Below are 25,544 nucleotides of genomic sequence, written 5' to 3'. Positions count from 1 at the left end.
ACCTTGGGTCTAACAAAAACATTACCAGGAAAATTCAAATACTTCAAAATAACGCCTTGTGAGCAGCGTTAGGAATGACCAAAAGAGAACATATCTTGACAGCAAGGAGACAGGCAAACTAGCTTTCCACTATAGACAAAATAAGATTAAAAACTGCCTCACTTACATTCAAGTGCCTTAATAACGCAGCACCTCGCTTCTTGACAGAGAGATTCAATAGAAGACTTACGCTCCGACCCACCAGAGCGGCCTACACTAACTGCCTCATAGTCCCCTCCTTCAAACTCATGACAATCGGCGGCAATAGCTTCCCTGTCAAAGCTGCCCAACTCTGGAACTCCCTTCCACCTATCCTTAGGGCGGAACAAACCTACCATCAGTTTAGACTAAATATCATCAACTGGTTTAAAGTCAATGATCTCTAACCCTAGACCCGTTACTTCCTTTACACTTCTCTCTCCACGGAAACTAACTAGATCTAATGCACTGTTTATAGCTACAATTGAGATAACTTGTATCCTAGCTGCTGCATCTCCCCAGACCGTGCACTTGGTATCTCACATTCTGTATCACATGCTTTGATGACCACTATTGTAACCTACACTGTACCTCTGTATTGTATCTCTTTACCCTTGTAAATTACCCTATATTTTTTATCATACCTGTAACTATGTATATTTTGCATCTCACCTGTAACTATGTAAGCTGAAAATGTCCTTGTCCTCATGCCCTGATACCCTCGGGTCTGGTGCGCGTTACAAATAAATAAACAAACAAACAGTGCACATTACTCCTTGCTGAGGGCCAGACCCATTGCCCAGGCACCAAAGTTCTATCACTGTGTTGTGTACTTATATTTTCACACTTTCAAAAAAATAAAAGACAGGACCAATTTGCAAAAACATGCTTTGAATATTTTCTACAATCCCATCTACCACTTCAGTCTGTAGCCACGAGCAGAATTTCTTTTCCCATTCAAACTTATCTCTATTTCGAAAAACGTTACCACATAGCCGGTCCCTGGTGGCCATGCCCACTTTAGCCCCATAGCCACTCCCTAGTGGTCATGGCCACTAGCCTTTGGCCATGACCCGGACAATCTGGCCACTGCCCATGGCCACAGGCTATACCTCAGTCACAAAAGGTATATCAATATTTTTTTTGCACCTACGTTATAACACTTAAGTCATTGCCAATCCTCCTTGCACAAGTTTGCTGCAAATCCATCCATATTCTAGTTTTTCAAAGGTATCAAAATGTATGTACAAAACATTGTCATATTACTTAGCCATATCTTGACAAAATCCATTCACACTTTGCACAAACATTCAAGGTTGGGTCTATATTCTTTCTGCTAACTTAAACGTCAACAAAGTTATAAGCCATCCAAAATATTGAGACCCCACTCTCTAATGCTGCCCCCTCTTGACAAAATCCCACTAAAGTTTGCAAAAACATTGAAATCTGGGTCTAAAATATGTGTGCAAACATTTGCGCCGATTCGTCAAATACCACCAAACGTATAAGCCTTTCACATATTTTCGAAACCCCTACTCTAATTTAGCCCCTCTTGACGAAACGCTGCAGAACTATTCAGGGTCCAGTCTACAATAATATTGCAAAGTTTCAAGCAGTTTCATGGAGTTGCGTCAAAGTTATGAGCCATCCAAAAACTCAATTTCACTGAACCTGTCATGCAGAAATATATATGAAAGTCCCTGAACATCCGAGATGTCTGCGGACATCAAGAGGAAATAACTGCTCGAATTTAGGCTTTTTATGGCCATATCCCATCCCATTTTCATCACCCCTCAGCTCCCCAGACATAGTTCCACTAGTTTGACAAGTGCAATGGTGCGTTTTTCAATATATTTTTACTCCGCTATCTGCTAGCACCGCCGGCTGTCTGCGAATCCAACATGGCAACCGTTTGAAAAGCTTTGACACACCTCACATTTTTTATTAACCAAACAGCAGGCGCGTTTCATGTCTGCGGACATCACGACAGCCCCAGGACCAATCAGGGGCCTGTCCGCGGACCGGATAGGGAAGTGAGTCTGTTGACCAAACCCAGATATCATTAATTTGTTTTTATCCACTTCTTTGTCATAAAAAAAACCTACTGGACGGATTTACACCAAATTTACAAAAGTACGCTTTCGGGACCAAGTCGCGGTTCCTGCTGCGAATTTGGTGAAAATACGCATCCTTAGCGAGTATTCACTTAGATGTGCTTAGAGGAGATTGAGTTTGCAGTTCTGCATTATAAAAGGAATCCTCATTTGTTCACTCGCAATGAGCTTCAAACTGCTTGAGAACCCCCCCTGCTAGCTTACCAGAAGCTGTGAAGGTAGCAGAAATTGATCCGTCTCCAAAATCCACAGAGTAAGCGGTCACTAAGCCAACAGGAGATGGCTAGCAGCCACAGGCAAACGGACATGAATGCCAGTCGTTGGATCTGCGGGAGAGAGCACCTGCAGAAAAACACAGAGAAGACACTCAAAGAAGAGGGCTATGCAGAAAATGGCTCTTTCCTCAGGATATACGTGTCAGTGCTACGAGTCCTGTTTGGTTATTCCTTTAATTGACCTGATTAAAAGCCCCAGACAACCCAGGTGGCCTGCCTTATGATTTTGCAAGGTAATGGACCCAATATTGTATATAGGGGAACAAGGTAAATATTCCTGGTCACTACACAAGAAAAAGACACTCCTTCCTGTGTCGCTATAGAAGCCTATTGATGGAGGTTGAATATCATCTTGGGTATAAAAGAACTGCACTCCAAAAACCATCAATTATGCAATATGAGCTCAATAATCCCGAATAGCTCTGCATACATGTAATTATAAAACATTTATACATTAAATGTATTGACATATGAAGTTATTATCCAATAGTATTGTCCTATACAACTTGTTCTACCAATCGGCCTGTCATATCCATTTGATATGCAGTAGAAAATAGTAGAGAACACGTGTTTTGAGTCTGATGTACTCTTCTTCAGGTCAAAAAGTATTTAACCACATTCAATAATATCAATAACTTTCATTGAACAATCCCATTCTATCAATATGACAATCATTCTCTTATGAACAAACTGTCCTGCATGGTCCTCCCTATTATTGATGCTATTAGTCATATTTTATTACTCTCCTTTCATGCATAATTAATGTTGAGATGACTTATCACTGTGTTAAGGCTGTCCCCATTTATTTTTGGTTTAATTCCTAGTTTGTCGATTTCCAAACTTCCAAATTCATGGAATGTAAGACAAGGGACAACCGATGACTGAAAAACAATTTGAAACATGCAATTGAGACCTCGAAATCGACAAACTAAGAATAAAAATAAATATTTTTTCTGTCACACTGAACACTAAATCAATCACTCAACTGATATAACCAAAACCACACCACATTGCAACCACATGCATAACAATCTACTGGTACTGGTAAGGAATAGCCTACTGTATTCTGCTGACATGTTAATCTATCCTACATGCAATTTTGTATTATTGCCCATTTGTATAAACATGGCAAACATTTTACCATTTTACAATTGCCATTTATCAGGCACTGGTGAACTACAGCGATTGAAGGCATCTGTGTCATTGCTTCATCCAAAGAAAATCCGAACGGAGAACTAACCTTTGAGCCACCTTATCCAGCACACCACAGCAATATTCCATGCCAAGGATCCTTGACCACAATCTCAAAGTACATGCCCAGCATGCATGAACCCGACAGGGTGCCACGAAAACAAACTGACACTTAACATCTAACATACCCAACCAAAGGCATTCCCAAGCCAGAGAGCTCACCCGAAACTGCACCTCCAAAATCTCCTAGAAACGTACCTTCATACAGATCCCATTCCGAGTTGTTTCGTTCTGCATGCAAGGCCATTTCAGGAGCAGCTTACCTTGCTTTCCTCCTGCTAACTTTCCCCCCAAAAACCAACACCAATTGGCGAGAGGCCATGAACATTGAACAATTTGCCATGAATAATAGTCGATCATGTTTTGATTTTTCTCAGTAAACACATTCCTCCTGGTGCAAGACTGAGCACGTGCAGAACCACATATGCACGAGAACAGAAGTGCAATCCCACAGACAAAGTATGAGCAGAGCTCCTTGACAAATGGTTTACGCTGTGCATTGGAAAGCAAAATAATCACATCTACTTATTTGAAAGAACTGAATGTCCATCATGTCTTAATAAATTTACTTGGATACTATTTGGTCTAAAATACAAGGTTTTGCAAAATAAATGTTTTCAAAGTGTTTGGATTGGTGAGGAGGGCTTTACTTCTAGCATTCTACTTTCAAACGCTGTATATAACACAAGTTTATTAGCACACTATTTCTTTTCATGGGGCGACAGGCCGGGGTGTCACTTGGTAGAGGATAATTAGGGCCTGACCCACCACTGCCCCCAAGTTACCTAGGATGTCCTTTCGGACTTCTTTACCCTCTCACACCCAACCCCCCCCAGCAGACTTATAAACATCTTTACTTTATTCTAAAAAGTGCAGCCTCTTACTTTTTCATTTCCCGCACTAGCACATAGATGATGTGGAAGGTGACGCAGTTGAGCACGTAGGCATTGACTGTTGGTTTGGCAAAGGACATTAAGGTGCTGATGCAGGCAGTAATTGAAACAGCTGAGGCGAACTGTCTCCTGAAAAGCAGAAGAGAGGAATTTAACTCAAGGCGACAACACAAGCGACTCATGAAATACCAGTGACACAGCAGGAAGCAATGCCCCCCACTTTTGGCACTTCATCCTCCTATACGACTCCACATCCTAAAACAGCAAAAAGAAGGGACTGGGAGATGATAATATGCTGGCCACATGAGGTTATTGTAGTCAAAAGATTGACATGTCTCTTTAATTCATGTAATTCAGAAAGGAGCTCAAGACCCTCCTCTTCAAAGAACACCTTCTTCACGCACCGTTCACCCCACCCCCGATGCCACCTCGCCCCTAAATACTGCTCCTGTTGCGTAAATGTAATGTAAGACAGTCCTGGTGAAACTTTGCCCTCTAATGTGTAATCCTTTTAAATTCTGATGTATAGCACTGCACTGATTTTCGAAGCTAGGTTCACGCTCAATAAATACCCAAAATAAAATAAATAGATCTACATTAATATAGCCATCCTACTGGAGGGGGACGGTCAACTGATGCATTACATATTTGTTTATAGCATTGTGCTTGCCCCTATTCAACAGACGTAATAATTAACATTATGTCAGGATAAAAAGTAGCCTTAATATTCAGAAGAAAACTTCAGAAAGGTAGAAAACTAGAACCAAGGAAAGGTTAAACAAAAAAAGGATGCTATAGAGTCGAATGAAGAGATGGACAGACATCATGGGGCGTAGATGTACTTGCCAATCGAGTGTTTTTAGAAAGACATTTCCAGGTGTACAGTCGACTCTCATCTTGGTACATATCTGTGGTTACAGGAGTCCCACTTTGGCGTTTGAGAGTACTGGATGCACTTTGATCCTGAGCCCCAGGACTCTCTGATTTCCCAGTCCACAGACCTCTCAAACTCTAAACATGTACATAACTATTGCTCATCCCGAGTTTCCGCGTGGCTTTTTCCAAAGCTCTTGAATTTGAGGCCGTGGTAACCTCCGCTATACGAGTTCTCTATTGGTCCTTGTCACCACTGTCCTGCCTCCCTGCCATGGTATCAATGTACACCATAGAGTGCAAATGACAATGACACATGTATTATGCGATCAACCATCCGATGTCACTCTTCGACTTTCTGTGGGGCTGTCGTCTGTACACCTGCAGCATCTGTGCAAAAATGTAACACATCCCTTCTGTGACAGCTTTGCTAAATTTCTAACAAGAAAGGGAGCAGGCAGATTTAGCTTGAGGCCCTTTTATATAACGATTTCTGCACTAAGGTCAAAATGGAGCAGAAGTGATTGTTAACTTTTGCTACTTACGTAATAGAAAATGCAGCAAACACATTGTGCTAGAAACTTGATTCGATCTTTCACAGGTGGAAAGCCGAGCCATATTTATTTGCTCTGTTGCACTGGTAAAGATCTATACTAAATGAGGTGCAGGAAATGTTTGGCGGGAAATCAGATTGCTCTATTGACTACCAAACAGGCAGTAAATGTTGAAAAACATGCTGGCTCCAATTTTGCCCGAGTGCAAACATCTTTATGTAATGCTGATTGAAGCGCAACACATTTTCCTAGTTTCCTATTAAGCAAGTAGCAAAAAGGGTGCTTAATGCAATTGCTTTATGTAATGGCAGGTCTTTTCCGACTGGTAAAGCTATTGGAATTGCTTTAGGCTCAATGTTACGATATAAATATCCAAATACACCAGGCCCATACACTGTGCTAATTTCCCAACAGAGCGGTCAACTTGATCTCCAATTCTGCTATTGTTCCAGCATCCCACCTGCAGCTCCTCTCAGTCTGTTGCAACCATCCCCCTCATTCCTGCCCAACCCCAAAGCCCTTTCTGCAATACGATACGATACGATGCCAAAATCACATTACAGAAGATGCAACCAGCTGGCTGTAAAATATCAAGAGATTGCTAATTTCTTGGGCAGAATTGCTATGAGGTGCATTAATTAATAGGTGTACTTCCTATATATTTATGTTATGAAAATGAGCTTTCTTTTTGGTAATGAACAAGTGTGTATGCCCCCCAATCTTTTCCCCAACAGGACACCAGCTGCCTATTTCACATCACATGAATTTACCGCATAGTAAATTGATTTTGCTTCTAAGCGTCGATCCTCGGCCGCGTTCAGCGCCTAAAGTGACTGGCCCACTGTACCTGTCCTTGATGAAGCTGGGGAAGTGGGGTCGTGGAAACCAGATGGAGTATCCCACCGCCAGAATCCATAGGATTGAGATTTCATCGAGCAGCTGTCCCAGGTAACTCAGTGTCATGTGATAGTAGGCAGAGAAGATCCCTAGAGTCAAAGAAACAGAGTGAGGACTTCAACAATACAGAGAAACTTGCAGCAAACTGCATCCTGCCACCATGCTTTCCCTGTAACACGTGGCGCTTCTTCAGTGATGGGGGCACACGGGAGAACGGGGGAGGAAAGAAAACCGTAGTCTTCAAGAGGAGCAAAAGCCACAACAATTTCATGTCACATGGTCACATGTGGAAATTCGCACTTTGTTGACAGAACTTGAATGTATCAATTTACAAACGGGTGATTCCTCAGCACTAAATCCTATCTCTGAAGAAAAGGAAGGGGCAGGAAGTGCAGCAACATCAAGGTTTCACTTCCTGCATTGCTTTCAAGAGTACAGACATAAACTGGTCATGTTATAGCACAGGTTGTGGCGTGGGGGTATGGGGAAGTGCACAATACTGCAGTGGTGCATACGTTTCAAATGTGAATATCACTGCGCATCTAAAGTTGTGGGTGGTCCACTAAAATTAACCAAAGTGTACGAGAAAAGTGCATGAAGGCCCCTGTAACCAGAAAAAGAAATCTCGGTCATGATGTGATTTCAGTTTTACAAAGTCGGTCTAATATTTGGACAGCTTTAATTTACAAGCGCAAGCAAACTTCAGAAAAAGACACGCAAACCCCTTTCGGAGTATCTATCTAATGAGAGCAATTTATTTTTAACTATTATGTCGTTTCCTTTGTTCCACATCGACATATGGATCCGATAAACATCTGCAACTCCCCTCTCCCCAAACACAGACATGCTGCATCTCCCCAGTGTACATAAATAGACCTAGCAATTTCCAATAACGGCTGGTAATTTCTTTCAGTGGAAGGGCTAGAATATTGTGCATTAATGTGCATGAGTTGCCAAGCGTAGTGTCAGAGCCCCAACTAAGAAAGTGGTGTTTCAGCCCCTCTGCCCACCTCACTTCTTTTTAAATAATGGTGCAAAATGAAGCATTTATAGCACACTTTTTGTGAAAAACTGTAAAACGTCATAAAATGTACAATTGGTTTTGTAGGAACATCTGACGGCCTCAGCTGCTTTCTACAGCCAGGTGACCGTCTGAGTCCAATCCTTCCTAGCCGACCAAACCACCCGGGTCTTCTCACCGGGGGCTTCAGCCCACCCCATCCCCATCCCCTGTGGCGTCCCACAAGGTTTGTGCGTCTCACAGACCTTATACAATATCTTCACAAAGCTTTTTTCGACCGCCTTGATAACCTAGGTGTCACATACACAAATTATGCTGACGATACTCAGGTTCTCATCTCCCTATCAGGTTGCTATGAAGAGGACTCCATACGGATCAACAACCTTTACCTGGAGATCCAAGCCTGGATGGCAGAACACGGCTTGTGCCTCAACGACGAGAAAACTGAGCTCCTTCTCGTCGGCTCACAACCACAGCTAAACAAACTGGACTCCTGTTACGCTAGTGCTCTCAAAAATGGACTACTGCAATACTCTCTTTCTTGGCACCTTAGAGCGCAATTTTAACAAACTACAGATGGTGCAGAATAATGCCCTCAGAGCGGCTCAGAGTATCCCGTGGCACTCACACATCTCCAGCTTCAGACAAGACACCCATTGGCTCTGTGTACGAGACAGAATTACCCTTAGATCTCTCGTCACCATCCACAAATGCCTCTCTAATGAAGCCCCCAAATACCTGGCAGACAAGTTCAACAAACACACTTCAACTAGACCAACCAGAACGTTGTACTCTCACTTCCTGTGCATCCCCAAATTCTCCCTAAAAAAAGCAGGCGGCTCCAGCTTTCCTGTCCTAGCTGTCAAACAATGCTACGCTATACCTTTGAACCTTAGAGCAGAACCATCCTTTTGGACCCTTCAGAGCAAAAACTAAGTCCTGGCTTGCCAACAAGAACTCTACCATTGTCTGAAACACTAATCAATGTACTTTTATCCTGTGTCTGCCTCTCGACCACCATGTAAACCCGGTCAACTGCACTTACTGTTATCATCTTGTATGTCTATATTCTGTTGTAACCTGCTCTAAGTCTCCGACGCCCAGTTACCACAGGGTTCGGTGCAGTATAAATAAACTAAACTAGTATAACACATGAAAGAATTCAGTAGATGCAAAGTCAACAACAGTACACAGGAGAATTTCCAATACAGTTTCTTGATACCTTTACCCATAACATATGCCAGTATTTGTCACACTGCTGAGACCGTGGAAGTTATGGGCAAGATGGAGGCGCTACTAGGTCCCAACAGTCTGTCTGTGAGCGGTCCAGTCTTTTTTTTGCTGCTGCATTTAAGGAAGCCACGCCCCCTGCGAGTCGCGTTGCAACTCGCTATGCTGACTTTCGATTTTGTGCCTACTACCGTTCCTGACATACCGAGCTCCTCTTTTGTTTTCTCGGTTAATCTCCGCGGCCCTTCGCCTTCTCGTTAGGCGATGGCCGTTCTCTCTTGCCTTTCCTTTCCTTTCCCCTTATCTGGTCATCGGTTCCAGCCTAGCTTTGCCCCCCGTAGTACCCTCTACCTCGCTCGGCTGGTACCTGTCTTCCCCGTCGGCGAGGTTCCGGTTTTCCGGGTCTTTTCCGGCTTCCCTCGGTCTTGCCATCCCTCTCTTTCACCCCCTCTTTCTTTCGCACTCTCACATTCACTCGCTCTCTCATTCATACTCTCTTGCATTCACTCGCTCTCTCATTCGCGCACTCCAGCATTCACTCGCACTCTCATTCATACTCTCTCGCATTCACTCTCTCTTACTCTCACGGACTCACTACTGCTCTCTATTGCTCACGAGTTTTCTCTCTCTCTCTCCCCATACCTTTACCTGTCTATCGAAACAACTTACCTCCGTTTGCAGTCTTCTGTGCCTATGTTTGATCCTTCGGAAGCATAGAAGTTCTCCTTTGTGGCTCCACACTCCATCGCCTCTCCCAGGGCTCCTTCATCCAAGCCAAGGAATCACAGTCCGGTAGCTGTCATCCATTGGAGTATCAACTGGACATTGACCTCAAGACTTTTAAAGCCTCTGGATCCGCAATTCCTCCAATCTATCCTCGCCTGCAGCCTCACAGGGTTTTTTCTGCCTTACTGGCTTTTTCCCTGTTTTGGGAGGGGCGGACTCCCCAGGGTTCACCTGACGGTTTATTCCAATAACGGTCAAGGTGGCCTCCGGAGGAGACCGCCCCTATCTCTTCGAACGCAAGAAGGGGAAAGGACTCCTTAAGAAGGATACTGAAGAGGAGAGAACCCCGAAAGACCGGAGGAGAAGACAGAAAGTCGCCAGTCACAGTGAAGACCAAGGTGAGGAGACTCCTGGGGAAGGAACTGTGGGAAGTGGCTTTGACAGTATTCTGCTAGTGTAAGAACACACGTTCATGCTGCATGTGGCAACATATGCAAGTAATGTCACATAAGAGCACACTCATGCTAGTTTTGCCCATAATGCCACTGTAAGAAAGCAGGCCCAAGATGGCTGTGCCAATATATACCAGTATTCCCAAGAATGAACTTCGGTTGGATTTGTCCATAATGCACTAATGCCAGTGTGAGAAAACAACTCGATGCTGCTTATGCCACTAGATGAAAGTATACCCACGTAAGAAGAAGTTAATTTGGCTCTGGCCATAATGCACTATGCTGATGTAAGAAGACATGAACAGGCTGGCTGTACCAATATATGCCAGTATCCCCACATAAGAACATACTCATATTGGCTTTCCCCATAATGCAGTAATAAAGCCAGTGTAACAACATAAGTCCACGAATGCTGGACCAGTATATGTCAGTAGTCCCACTCAAGGACATATGTTTGTTTTTACCATAATGCACAAACGCCATAGTTGCGGAAGAAATTCCATGAATTATTGGAGTATTGTATAAGATATATAAACTCTCAAATAAAAAATATGTATATTCATATATAAGATCCTTAAAGGCATGGTCTAGTAAACATTTTTATTGTCCCTACGGGTCGGCCATGTTTTTTAAGCCTAAGTGGCTCGATTTTAGAAAACTTTCCTATGGACCTTACCCGAGTTTTCGTCCATTAAACGCACGCGAAAACAAGCACCAGGGAGCCGCCATTTTCTGATAATCCTATCTTTTCCCCCATCGCCCTGGCTGACCTGCTTTTGCGGCACTAAATCAATTCCCTCGCCCCTGAGCCTGACATTATCAAAACATTCATATTCCCCGCCTCTCTCCGTGACGTTACTGTGCTGCGTAGGCAAACGCGCCCAGTCTTCTGCGCAACTCCACACAGAACCCGGAAGCCAACACAGATCAACTCACAACACAGCGCGCCACAATTCAGAATATGAAACTGTACTTTAAAATGAAACAGCAACACGGTACATTTGGTAAAGCACATTTATTTGACATTCAATGTTTAGAGAATATTCAGCAATTGCCATATGAACTCCGAAAGCCATTTATTTTCTTTTATCTGTATCCGCAATAACTGTTCCGTTTCATCTTGAGTCACGCGCTGTTCCTTTATGGTACACAGGGTGTTCATTTTCGTAAAAAGAATCACTTTGGAAGCACGGTGAACGCAAGGCTGTTCCATCAACTAGGCACTAATCCAGCCTAAAGGTTGATCTGTTGCTTTAAGCCACTAGTAAAGCGTAAGGGCATGTGGGCCCTTGGCGATCGTCCCATAATATGGTGATCATGCTTGAGTTGTTGACACGAAGCTGCAGGTGCCTGCTGAAGAATCCATCCGCCGGTGTCTCAAACAGATGGCAGTGGCAGAATGGGATCAAATACCTGTTATGAAAACAAAAAAATTATAATTAGTCTCGCTAGCCGAACTTCATTAATATTACTCATTTTATTTATTACGGCCGATCAGAAACTATTTGCTTGCAAGGATAGTTCAATGGAGTATGTTCGTCTCTAAAATCAATGCGAAAAGTAACAAGATAAATCGAGGAAAACACACAATGATAAACGACAGTTAGTCTACATGCGTGAGGAATGATATGATATATGATATGGCATTTGTAACGCGCCTATACTCAAGTGTTTCTAGGCGTGACGAGGCAGGTGGGGAACAAGGGCAGACAGACAACGATCCTACTAGGCCAGGTGCCTTTCTGATCGCGCATGGGAAGGGCTGTACATGGTTAGTTGAATACAAATTAAATAATAGGGCCAGCTGGTGGCAAGTGCAAGGTAAATGCCGGGAGAAAGGGCTGAAGGATACAGAGACAGTCCTGTAGTGCAGGTAGGCAGTGCAGGGAAAAGTGGCTGGGCAAAGGACCGAGATCGGTGATACCAGTGGACCTGCACGCCCATGTGCCCACTACAAACACGTTTTACTTGCTTTCCCTAGCTCTTCATTCATTCATTTATTCATGAAATCTTCATTCCGGTATAAAAGCGTGTAAAGATTTACTTACATTATATTTGAAATTTCCATTGTGTCTCTTCGTAATGCAGTCTGTAAAACGGACCGTGCTCTTGACAACGATATTTCGTATACTGATCTAAAATGAAACTCTGTCTAGTTTCTGAATTTTCTGCCTTATCGTCTCTTACGTTATTGCGCACTCCCTTCAAATGTAGTTCTTTCGGCATGGTCCCTGTTTCAAGGTCAAAAAACAATAGACCCTTATACTTCCAGTGCGACTTGTGGGCCTCATCTGGGCGCTGTCCTTCGCATTCTTTATTTGCAACATCAGGTAGTATAGGCATCTGTGAGAACTTGAAGTTTAGAATCCGTCTATGTAGTGCGCCTCAATGTGCAAATGCGAACTGGCTTCTCTCCCAAATGCCACGGCCCGCTTGGCTGGTGCGTTCTAAGTACCCCAATTTTGTCCCCGTTGTCTGCAAACTTTGCAGCCCAAATTGAGACATTTCATTTTTTGCGGAAGGTCAGGGAAAGTATAAAGTACCACAGGAGTTGAGTTAAAAGTGAGATTTATTGTTTGTTTGTTTGTTTTATTATTTGCAATACGCAAGCCTCCCCTCAGTTAACAGTGCGCAGCATTTACATTTACATGAGATGAGACATGAGAAAAATATATACTTACACATATGTGAGGTGAATAGAGAGAATTCAAAGATGACACCCAGCTTGTTCACCACCCATGATGGTGAAGGTAGGGGTTAGGTTTACAGGTACACTGTACAATAACATTTATTTACAAAAAGACAATCGTATTGCAATTATTTAAACCGGGATTTGTACTTCACAATCAGCTGTGCTTCGGGTGGGCATGGCACAATCGCAATGTTCAGTGGCAATGGATCACTGCTCTGCACAGAAACGTCCAAAATTCCATATCTGTGCTTCTCTAACAAAGCAACAATAAGGCCTTTCACAAAGTCGAACTGCATTTCATCATAGATTGGTTTGATCACCCATTGCTTACGTCGTTTTGAAAACACCTTAGTGTAGCGAGGCATCCTTACTTTACCTCTAGTCCTAGATTGTTCACGTCCGACATTGCTGTTATGGACCAAGACCGCTAGTAGAGTGCGATGTTTCATGCCCCGAAAGCTAAAATGCAAGCGCTTTGGCCTGTACTTTAGGCATATATTGTAGAACACCTCCAAATCTCCTGTGTGACAGAATTCTGTCAGTCCTCTCAAATCTCTCGATAGAGATTTGTCGAAAACAATCTTCTCAATGGCTTTGTGTATCGGTGAAGATCGAATCAACCACTTCCTCTTCCATGCCTCCTCTGGGGACAAAGGGCCATGTTCACATTGGTGGAAATGTTCATTAGCTGTCGAGCGGTGAACGTTGGTACAGTGGTGCATCAGTGACCGCCATTTTTCAAGTAGTATTTCCACTGACCCCTCACAAGTTTTTGAGATCCACCAAAGATGGTTGGTGATAGAATGGGACCACTGCAAAATACTTTCAAAACCTTTTTTTTCCCTGCAGCCGAGATTTTCTTATTGATTGATTTAGCAAGATGCCATACGTCAAATTGATGTTTAATATGTGGGAACTGCTCTCTCATTGTCTTGGCAATTGAAACGTGTCTATCCGTGGCTATGAGGTCGATGTGCATTCCCCTTGATTGTAGATATTCCACTGATTTTATAAATCCTAGTTTCTCCATGGCCACTGACGATGTACATTGTGTTACCTGCACGACCACCGAACTCACAATTTTCTTACTATCCATGTCCTGAAAGTGGTAGGTGCAGTAGCTGGCAGATAATCCAGGGCTGTCGCACTGTCCATCGCTGGCTAGCCTGAATCGTTTGCCTTCAAATGTACTTGCTAGAGACAATTGTTCAATTTTCCAAGCATCACTAATGGCCGGAAACAGATAATCACGTTGGTATATGTAGTACAGCGCTTTAGAAATGAAATGGAGTCCCACAAACTGAAAGAAAGCCTCTAACTTTCTAAAACTGGAGCCACTAAAAAGTGATGCAGCTGCACACAGTAGATTGCCTGCTGGCAGTTTCCCCAGCATCGGTTGTGCAGACCATGAGAACCTATGATTTAATCTACAGGCGGCATTAATTTTGACATTACTGCCTTTTATTTGACGAGTCACATTAATCAATGGCTTCCCACATACTTTCCCTCTAATGGAATGCACACATTTCAGCATACTTATAATTTCCATCAAACAACTGTCGAATACAATGTATTTGCTCTCTTTCATTAGACTGTCATCCTGCGTCAACGTTTTTTCGGCCTGTGACGTTGTGGAGATTTCAACTTATTGGAAAGTAATATCGCTGATATCAAGTTCTGATGCGTCTATGGATGCTGCGGCTGGTTCATTCTGTCATTTCGACATCTATTACTTCAACATTGATGGGAGAACACAACAATGTCGACATGTTTTTTGGTGGCAAATTTTTGGCGGGTGTAGATTGTGTAAATTGATCTGCAACTACTTCAGAGCTATCTTCAATACATTCAATAACATCATCTTGTGGTGGTGCGGTCGCACTGTAGCTATGGTCCAATGCAACTTTGCTGTCGTCTCCAAACACAGTTAATTCATGTTCTGGCCATTGGACATGAGCATCTCGAGCCTGAACACGCCTCGCCTCAATTAATAGTTCCTCCATAGTGTACACGGTCTGGCAAGCCACATCTCTCATTCGCTTCACTGTCTGTGTGTGTATAGTTCTGACACCCACGGGTAACTGGAGGAGAGATTGGAAAAGGGATGTTCAGTTTAAACACAAGATGGAGTGTAGTAGAATTGACTGGAAAAAAACATAAAATAGTCCCCAGCACAAACATTTTTTTAAAGTTATGAACTGTTTGTAACAAACCTTTTTTTTTGTTTTTTTTTTTGCAACTTTTTTGACTCGACCTTCAACATCTGCACGCTGTAGCTCCGATTAGTTTCCGCATGTCCTCCCTTCCTCTTGCGCTGCAACGACTATATTTTCTGTATCTGCATAGACAGCACGGAATGAGGCTCCATCGTCTCCCTGAAACATAGTACTTTCATTACTATGTATCAAAATATTGTTAGCATAAAACACATGTGAGGACGAACACACAGGTACATCTCAATAGCCAAACACGATTTAAACATTGTGTGCAACAATCAAAGGACAAGTATTCGACCAGTGATGATCTATTTCGATGGAACTGTCAGTATCCATACCTCTGGCTCTGCATGGATTGCCATTAATGGTTGTATTGGAGAGGAGGCATCCGCATCACCCTGAAGCACATTACTTGCATTAGTATGCTGTTCAATATTCGAAACACAACACACACTTGGGGTCGACGGCACAGGTACATATAAAGAGATAACCACAAATGATGCATTGTCCAAAAGAATCAAGGAAAATCCAAATATGATCACATTTCATCGACTTATTTCAACGATTCCTTTACATCTGCATCATCTAAATGAGATGTTGTGATTGTGGTGGAAGCTCCGTCGTCTTCCTGAAACACAGTACTTGGATTAGTATGGTTTTCAATATTGGAAACATAACACACACCTGGGGTCGAACGCACAGGTACATATAAAGAGATAACCGCAAATGATGCATTGTCCAAAAGAATCAAGGAAAATCTAAATATGATCACATTTCATCGACTTATTTCTCCGATTTATTTACATCTGCATCATCTAAATTGGATGTTGTGATTGTAGTGGAAGCTTCGTCGTCTCCCTGAAACACAGCACTTGTGTTAATAGGGAAGAAAGTATAGCAAATGTAATCACGTTATATGATCACGCATGATGGAGCAGTCATTAGCCATACCTCGTGCTGCTGAAGAATATCTATGGATGTTGCAAATGTAGTGCGCACTTCCGAAAGCTGTTGCGCCGATTCGTATACGCATGGTCCCGCTTCCACTTCCCCTGGAATTACTTGAATGTCAGGCTCTGCATCAAGTGCAGGGGTTGACACTCCATCAACTGCATGAAACATAGTACTTGCATTAGTGAGGATTACAATAGTGAAAACATAACACACCTGGGTCGACAGCACAGGTACATATCAACGGCTAACCACGAATGAAACATTGTGTAGAACAATCAAACAACAAGAATTCCAGCTCTGATGATGACGCTCGATGGAGCTGTCAGTATCCATACCTCCTGCTGTTGAAGAACATCTAGAAATGTTGTAGATTTGGCGGACGCTTCAGTATCTCCCTGAAAGACAGTACTTGCATTAGTATGGATAGCACTAATTATAACCGAAAACAAACACCAGTGGACGATAACTAAGGTGTATATCAATTGGAAAGCACTAACCAAACATTCGGTAAAATGATTACACGATAAAATAAAAATATTACTTGACATGCATAAAACAGGTCTGTAGCGGATTAGCCTAGTAAGATTACCTGATACGCGCTAGAAGTGGTTGATAACTGCAACCACGTCAAGGATGTAGAATGTTCTTGCTTCAGATTCAAGGGATAGTCAAGAAGTTGTAAAGGTAAATTAATGATTGATAATGAAATGTCAATATTAAAAATAGCCATGTAAGGCGACAGAATACTTGTAAAATGCTCAATACAGCACAGTTCCCTGTTCCCATATATATGCATTGCGTTTGTGGGTTATGAAATCGAAAAAAGAATATATTGGTAAATGTCATTATTCAAAAAACTATACAATCATATCAATATCGAAATTATTACAAGGGATAGAACACCTACAATATCAATTAATCCGTTCGGATACCTACACACTACCGCAAGACCTAAAGCTAAATCCGGACACTTGACTCACCAGTGGCGGAATGTGGTCGAAAAGAGTGGGAATAGCGTTTGAGCAATTTCCGTGTCGTTCGCTGTTTATTCTTCTTTGTTACCCAAGATGTTTTGTACATGTCCAAGGAAAAGTGCAGGCTGAAGATGCGGTATCGATCACCCCTCTTGTCCTGTAAGACTTGTTGGACTCTACTTTCCAGCTCATCCAGTGGATATCCGCAATGTCTGACCCATTCTCTTATTCGATCAACAGTTTTCGGGAATACATGCATTGTAGTGCCTTCAGATTTTGCATGGGTCTTCGAAGGGCAGCCGCTAATCGAACAGGCAGGCATTGTTGATAAATCTGAAAAGTAAATATCGACATTATTATACAATCTTCAAGAATAAAGATTTGATACAAAAGTAAATGAATCATACAATGATCAATGCAAGGTTTGTTTTGGTCGCAGGAAGTATACCAGTTCATTATGTGCGGCTTAGTATTTGCATAAGTTGCAGAAATGTATAAATGATGTGACTAAAAACTGAACATGTGACTCATCCCTTGGATGTTCTGTATTGCACGAGAAGGAAACATGCTTACATCATAGACTGGACCCCCGAAGGATGCAATTCGATGACAATTGACACAGATGAAAATAAATAGATCTATTGATAGCATAGCAATGGAAATTCAAGTGAATAGCAATGAGACCAATGAACATACCACTGTTGGGTACTCTACTCGCAAATAGATAGAAATTTTAAAATCTGCGAAATATGACCAGGATACATGGCCTTACCTTGACCAGCAAACAGTTGGATTCAGCAAGCAGAGCAGTATGTTGCGGGAGAATAGGTGGATGGCCACAGGTAGCGCACTAATAGGTATGCTCGAAGCGGTCACAGAAGTTCACGGATAGCACGATGACGAGCAGATTAGCATAGATCTCAGTGGTTCCCAGGTAGCACGTTCAGGAGTTGACTTGCAAAGCACAAAGATGTTCTCATGAGACATATCGAGTGGTTTTTAAAGTATTAGAAACTGGGGTGTGTTTGTGAATGAATGACGTATGTGTCGTGGTATTAGGGGGGCGGCCTGCTTGAAGGGGAGGCCTGCCTGGAGACACGGGGTCTGAGGAGACCATGTGAACAATGGCCCCTTGGCATGGGACACCTTTTGAAGTGTACATGTAGTTTGGCACCTTGGCCGTTTGCGCCCGTCACAGCCCCCCATGCCAGCGCGCATCCACTGGCGCGAACCGCCTTTGATACAGGGGGGTAGGATGGATGGCCCTGGGGCGTGCAGATAAGGCAAAGGAAGACTGCTGAATGGAGACACACTTATGTGGATTGCAGGGGGGCGGCCTGCATGCATCAGGGGAGGCCTGCCTGGAGACACGGGGTCTGAGGAGGCCATGTGACCGATGGCCCCTTGGCGTGGGACACCTTTTGAAGTGTACATGTAGTTTGGCACCTTGGCCTTTCGCGCCCGTGACAGCCCCCCATGCCAGCGCTTACCCACCGGCGCGAACCGCCTTTATATCAATGATAGTATATCATTGCTTATCAATAACAAATGCCACATACCGGAGATTCTTGTGAGCACAGACCCACACTTCAACCGGTGTATTAGTGGTCAAGACCCTAAGGCCTGTATAATCCAATGGTAATTGTTAGTATAGATATATGTGTGACTTTTATAGAGATATAACCTACTGAAAGACTTTGAACAAGTGTTATTTAGTGCATGCATTATCGAGAATATGTTATGTTAGCTTAGATAGATAGTGACCACCCTGATTCACAGCGACCAGACCTTCACCCATTCGGAGCACAGATGTCTGACGTCCATCCTTGAATGGAGACACACTTGATTCATTTAAAAAATCGAAACAAACGTTAAAATATATGTGGTGTTTTATTTTGTATCTTATTTTCATGACACAAAAATACAAGACTTTAAAGATTATACAGGTCAGGTTGCAGCACAGCGAGAGAAAATCCCCTGTACTGACCGCTGTCACTTGGGAACGTTTCTCTAATGGCACGAACGGCACATGCGGGTATCACTCTTCGAACGCGGTGTCCAAGCCTCCCGTGGAGCCACCATGTAAAGGAACGATAGGCCACCAGCCTGTACCACCTGTGAAAAGGAATGAAACAAACTGTTTTTAAATGACCAAGATAAGTTTAATAAACGTTTGTTGTCAATGACAATTCTTGTAACTAATGGCATTCTGCACGGACAAATGCTATCTAGACAATGCACACTATTCAACGACTTACATGCGTTACAATGATATGTAGATGTAATTTTGGATATAGTAGAAGAACATGAAATAGGAGTGGCATGACAAGCAGAGTATACTTACTCGTTACTCGGATTACGAGGACGAACAGTTGCGCGAAGTTCGTGCATAAGCACCATCATTATTCTCAACACGGCCCGTGTGAGGCAGGCTGCCCTGAAGTCTGGCAGCTCGGTGATGCATTGCGGTTGTGGCTCGCCTTCCGAAATGTAGGCCAGGCATCCCGAGTTTTCTCGGCAGCAGCAGTTCTCGTCCTCAGTTGGCATTAGCTTGCACCGATTGCATGTGCACCAGGTGGAGACGCCGTCCATTCGACTAGGCCCAGGCTCTTCATCTGTTGATTCGTCCTGCCAACTGCCGTCCGAATCCCCATCGTTTTCGCGTGCTTCCCTTTCCAGTAGTTCCTCCTCGGTATACTCGGGCTCGTACATGTAGGGCATTATTGTAGCCATTGTGTGGTAAACAAGAGTAAAATAATTTACCGAGATGGTACAGGTGTTCACACGAGCTACAAGCGGCGAAGGTAGCTGACCAGAGCACTGAAACGAGTCACAGAATACTCAAAGTAACACAGAGAGAGGAATGGAATCGAAAATATGCTGCTGTGTGTTGTGAAACCGTCTGTTTATACTCATTGAGGAAAGAGGCGTCCTGCCATTTCCATGGCGACACGTCATTAGCTGAAGCGCAGAGAATGTTGACACGAGACGTGCTTTGGCGTTGGGAAATGGGCGGTACGAGTCTGCTGATGACAGGCTCAGGGGCGGGGGAATTGATTTAGTGCCGCAAAAGCAGGTCAGCCAGGGCGATGGGGGAAAAGATAGGATTATCAGAAAATGGCGGCTCCCTGGTGCTTGTTTTCGCGTGCGTTTAATGGACGAAAACTCGGGTAAGGTCCAGCCACTTAGGCTTAAAAAAACATGGCCGACCCGTAGGGACAATAACATTTTTTACTAGACCATGCCTTTAAAGATATACATTTAAACACAAGCCTGCTTGCTAAGTAGACCTTCAAAAACATTATTAATCTAATATTATACAAATAATCTCAGAAGTACTGAAGTAACTGAAGATCTCACTTCAGAACCAGGTGCAACCTACCCGTGCTTTGCTGTGCACATTCCTTTAAGATTACATGTGCCTGCATTGTGAGACAAAGAAGGGCTCTGTCTTTATTGATAGAATGATCTTCTAGCTTATCGCCTAGGATGAGAACAGGGATGGAGGTTGGCATTCTTGCTGAGGCTAGGCCTGAGGCCTACATCCATTATTTTTTAGTACCGGGTCCTCGCCTGGCCGTGCTGGGCCTAATTTCCAAAATGGCAGTGGTTCAGTATACTTTTTTTACCGCTTGAAAAGCCTACCGTCTACCGACTCTACACTTCCTACAATGTTCTACATACTATTGACCCTTCTATACACCTCTCCCGTCCCCCCCGCCACCTCGTGCCATTAAGTGTGCACACTCTTAGCGTATTGCTCTCAGTCTCAACCACTTGGGGGGACAAAGGGGCTGGGCATGCATCCCAACATTCACCCCCTTTAGTTAATCCTACATTAACTAGCCAGGTCATTCTTTGTGCTGCCTCATACCTGTACATCCCTTCCTTTGGCACCCAAACTCGACATACATCATGCAAACCTTCTCCTGCCTGGGCATACCGTTTCAGAGTACATTTAGGGTAAATGCATCCTCTATCACCTGCTAAATCTACTCAATGCTCAGTGCAATTCTCTGGGTCTGGTTGGGCCGTAATCACTGCTCTGGGAGGGGGGGGTCAATACTTTGTTCGAGCCTCACCATACAGGGTTTGCTAGGATCATCCGTTTGGGCCTGCCCATCTTTTGTACCATGAAGAGTGCCACTTACCCCAATTGTAACCATCATCATTGCGCTATTAAGGAGTGACATTATGCAGCGTCGAAGGATCATCTGGTACGTCCAGAACATCTCCAACAGGAGCACTTCAATAGGGACCAGCATCTTCACCAGTGCTCCCATCGAGGATGGCGCCCACAAGAACATGTTATCGAGCCAATCGTCTGTGCCAATTCCACCCTCGGTTTGCATATTCGTATTCAACTTGTGTGGGGCCCCTATAATGTGCATCAGGGACCCATTTTCTGCATTATTTCGGGGTAGGTAGGTACAACATGATAATCTGATTTTCCTACAAACCCCCTTTCCATTGCGGGGAGCAGGTCAAGGACGTAGTGATTCTGAAGTCTCATCAACCTAATCGCCCTCTTTTCACGCTTGAGGGAATTTAGTTCTTGCTCTGTATAAATGGCCAGGGGGGTCACTTTCCACCTCACTATTTGCCGCCATTTTGCATTTGTGGCTGCCTGCACTCCTGGTAGCTATATTGACATGAAGACCATTTGAGCTTTGTTTTATAGCCAATATTTGTCAGGGATTTATTTTAGCAATTTGGAAGAGTCCTCAGACAAGTAGTTTGAACGCCTCTTATGTTATCTGAGTGAGAGTTTATTTGTTCTTCGTTGTGGAGGCTGGGGTGTTGGGTGTTCGGGTTTCTTTGCGCCACTGTTTGGTGCTGTCACAAGATGCGCCTCAGGAACCACAAGGATCACTGAATGCAGGGTGCACAACGAACATGTGCCCCTCCATGATGGTGGGAGGTGCAAATATGCCTGCTGACTGCACACCAAGTACATATCCATAAGTGTTGCAATACCCTTTTTGAGATCTGGAATAAGCAAAGTCTTGTTACATATTTTATTATTCCCTACAGGAACACTTGTGACTCCTTGGAAGCACACCTGGTATTCTTCTTGCACTTGCACCTGCACTGGAGATTCTTTTGCTTCTAACTATGTTAGTTTAGAAATGCGTGCTGTCCATAGGTCTTGATACAGGTTGTTTACTTCCCATATGAACCTTTGCCAAACCCCACCAGGCCTCCAATAATACACCATCAATCTTTATGAGTGAATGCGGCATACACTATGGGTCTTTACTGTTCTTGGCACACTTTTCACTGTCTTAATACAACACAAGTCGAATCCCATGCGCCTAAAACAAGCTTTGCACTCTGCACAACTCTAAATGGCCTAAGCACTGCATGTCCAATGAGAGCTTTTTTTGGGGTAGTAACCTTTTGGGGGCCCCCAATGCATGGGGGAAATCAGGGAGCACAAATAGCAGCTCCCATTTGCCCTCACTTTCCCCACTGAGTGCATGTCAATGTACCACATATTACTAAATTCAGGATGGTGCACGTCCTCCATTCTAAACCAAGGCCTCTGTATTCATCATCTTTTCTTTTGGTGTACATTTCTCTTTTAATTCTATGTAGCCCTATAACAGTACTACTTCTTTGCACAATGAGTAATGATTCAGAATATATGTCAATTGTTACCTTCGCTTCTATGTCTACACTCACTTGTAAACATTCCCAGCTATCGCACGCCTCCTTTATATGCCTCCACTATATAAAATGTGTAAAACCTATAGACATTGTTAATGCAAAGAAACCTATCATCACTGTTATATACAGCACACAATTGTAATGTGAGCGATACCGCACAGTAACTCTTTTAAAAGTGCTGTACATTCCTGATAGTGAAGGAAAAGAAACACGTGTATTAGTAATACTCATGATGATGTCAACAAATACTAACGTTTGTGGGTACTTGAGTGCGCGGAACATAGGTTGTGTAGATGAGGTATGTTTGTTGTGCTAGAAAAACAAAGCATATATATAGACCTTGATTTTTTCAGTTATTCTTTGTAGAAGAGTGCACCACTTTAAATATGTTTATGCAAAATGATTGAAAACAACACTATTTGTCAGCTGGTATTGTACCAAATTAGAAGAGGAGCGAGCGGCATCAGGGGCTCGTCGGACATCCGATAAGTGCTCCCAAAAAATGCAGCTCCTTTACCTTGACCGCAAATGGAGTTGCCTACACGACCGTGAAGGGAGCGTTATATCTGGGCTCACTCCACCTGCGGACAAAGTTTCTAACATAAATTGAGTCTCCAGGTGACAGCTGAAGGGGTGGCCAGCTTGTGTGTTCCGGTGCAGCGCTAGTTTCTTCTTCCCCTCGTCACAATACTATCTGTTGAGAGATAACTTTGATTGAGTGCATCAAAACCGACAAATACAAATGATACACGCGTGTGTATACACCGGCCCATCACTATTTCGTGGAGGGATAGGTGGTGATCCTTACAGGGCTGCGCTCTGATGCTAAACAGGGGTAAGGGCAAACAATGGACCCAGTTTTTCCTGAGGGTAACACACAACTTGGATAGTTTTGCATTTAAGAAGCCATTGATCTATTCCATTACGCAGTTGGCCTGGGCTTAGTAAATTGAACACATTTTATGCTTTATGCCCAATAAATCAAAAAGGCTGTTCTCTCCTTAAACAGCTCATTAAAGAAGTGCATGGCATTATCCGATCTTAAAGTGTCGCGCACACCCGATCGAGGAAATACCTCTCTCACCAGGAACTTAGCATCTGACCCAGCATCGATCCAACGGGAGAAGGGGCATACCACCACAATGAGAGATCAATACTTGTTGCACTGTTTGCACATGTCTTCGTAATCGATATGGAGCTCCGGAACAACCCAGTAGGGTGGGGCAGGGTGCCTCATATTGTCCAGAGTGTTTGCCCAGTACTATAGCTCTGGCACACAGTACAGTACAGTAAAAAATAAACACATTCAGCATTTCCTGCAGGTTGGGGACAAGCCAGTCCTGTATGTTGTGAAGAATTCTATGAATCACTCACTGAAACCCTGCCTAAAGTCTCCACCCAGGTGGCCAGGCGAAGGCAGATGCTTCCTGATCCCAACACTAGTGGTGGTGTACTTCAGGAGGATCACCTGGGAGGAGACAAGGCTCAGGGTTGTGAGCAGATTTCATGGGGCGAGACACAGTAGCCTTCCTCTGTAAGGAGTAATGTTCCCAAGATACCTAAAGAGGTAAGGGTTTATTGTCATTTTAATATCTGTAAAGCTCATATTAGATCTAAGGTTGTGAACCTACGTTTGTAAAATCTGAGCAAACTTACCAAAAGAAAGGTCTTTTGGGTTATTTTACACTAAACACCTTCCTCAATCCCAAGGGTACGATGTGACGGGATATGGAAATGTGTTTAATAAATTACCTTCCTCTAACAGCTAATCTTCATAACCTATCTCTTAATAACTTTAAGGGAATTAAATCTACCTAACTCAAATGTGGAAGAAACTAACTTTGCTGAAAGAAATTGCAAGTCCCAGAATCCTAGAGGGACTGAGACGAGGAAGAGGGCTGAAGAGGCATGCAGTTGTCAAAGTCAGGCAATTAAGCCTAGTAGCATTTGCAGTAATTAGGCAATTAAGGCTAATAGCCCACACCTGAAGACTATTACTGAACCTGGGAGGCATAAAATGCCCCCCCAGGGAGATAAAGGAGGAATGAGTGAACGGAGCTGGAATGTTGGCTGCAGTGCAGGCTGCAGTAGTAGAAGCAAAAGGAAGGCACTAGGCTGGCAAACCCGGCACAGGTAGGGGAACAAGAAGGGCACCGGAACGTGGAGATAGCAGATTTCACCTGCATGTTCTGAGAGTCCTGCCCTCCCAAACTCTGAAGTGCAGAGGCTGTGCAGCGGGAGACGTGCGGAAGAAACGGTTTCCCTCATGTGATACTGATTGCAGTGGTTGCCGAGCTGCTGGCGTGCCGAACACTGAGGCAAGAAGCAATTATGTTGAGGGTGTCGGGAGTAGAGGAGACTCCCAAGACGTGTGGCCGGACCGGAGACACCTGTTCAGGAGAAGGGCGTGGGTCCCCAGCAAGCCAGAACAAGTAGAAGTTGTAGTAAAAGTCAGGAAAGCAGTGCAACATGCAGAGCAAACACATCAGAAGTCAGTGAGTGAAGCACAGTGTTCTAAAGCATTGCGTGAGCCTTGCTGGTAACAGTAACCAGATCCTTTGCTACTCGCCTGAGACTTTCTGCGAGTAGAAGTGGACCGCTGTATTCAGAGTTCATTGAACAATGGAACTGTAACACATACGTATAAAGTAAAAAGCTTCTTGCTCGTATAGGAAGCTAACGCTATTAAAACCCATTGTTCCACTAACCCGAAGACTATTATTGTTCAGAGAGT

General features: G+C 43.6%; 1 protein-coding gene across 3 annotated transcripts in view; it reads right to left on the bottom strand.

Moving 5' to 3' along the window:
* The window catches only part of ACER1 (alkaline ceramidase 1), a 542,852-nt gene that overhangs the window by 23,387 nt on the left and 493,921 nt on the right, over positions 1 to 25,544 (bottom strand). For all 3 annotated transcript variants that reach the window (XM_069649550.1, XM_069649551.1, XM_069649552.1), the window contains 3 exons: positions 6,826 to 6,964; positions 4,543 to 4,680; positions 2,337 to 2,474 (listed from right to left, as the gene is read on the bottom strand). In XM_069649550.1, coding sequence (XP_069505651.1) covers positions 2,337 to 2,474; positions 4,543 to 4,680; positions 6,826 to 6,964 — 415 coding nt within the window. The remainder of the gene's footprint in view (positions 1 to 2,336; positions 2,475 to 4,542; positions 4,681 to 6,825; positions 6,965 to 25,544) is intronic.

The sequence above is a fragment of the Ambystoma mexicanum genome, chromosome 1p, assembly GCF_040938575.1.
Source record: "Ambystoma mexicanum isolate Mex_15411 chromosome 1p, UKY_AmexF1_1, whole genome shotgun sequence".
NCBI lineage: Eukaryota > Metazoa > Chordata > Amphibia > Caudata > Ambystomatidae > Ambystoma > Ambystoma mexicanum.
This window is presented reverse-complemented; position numbering and strand designations above follow the sequence as displayed.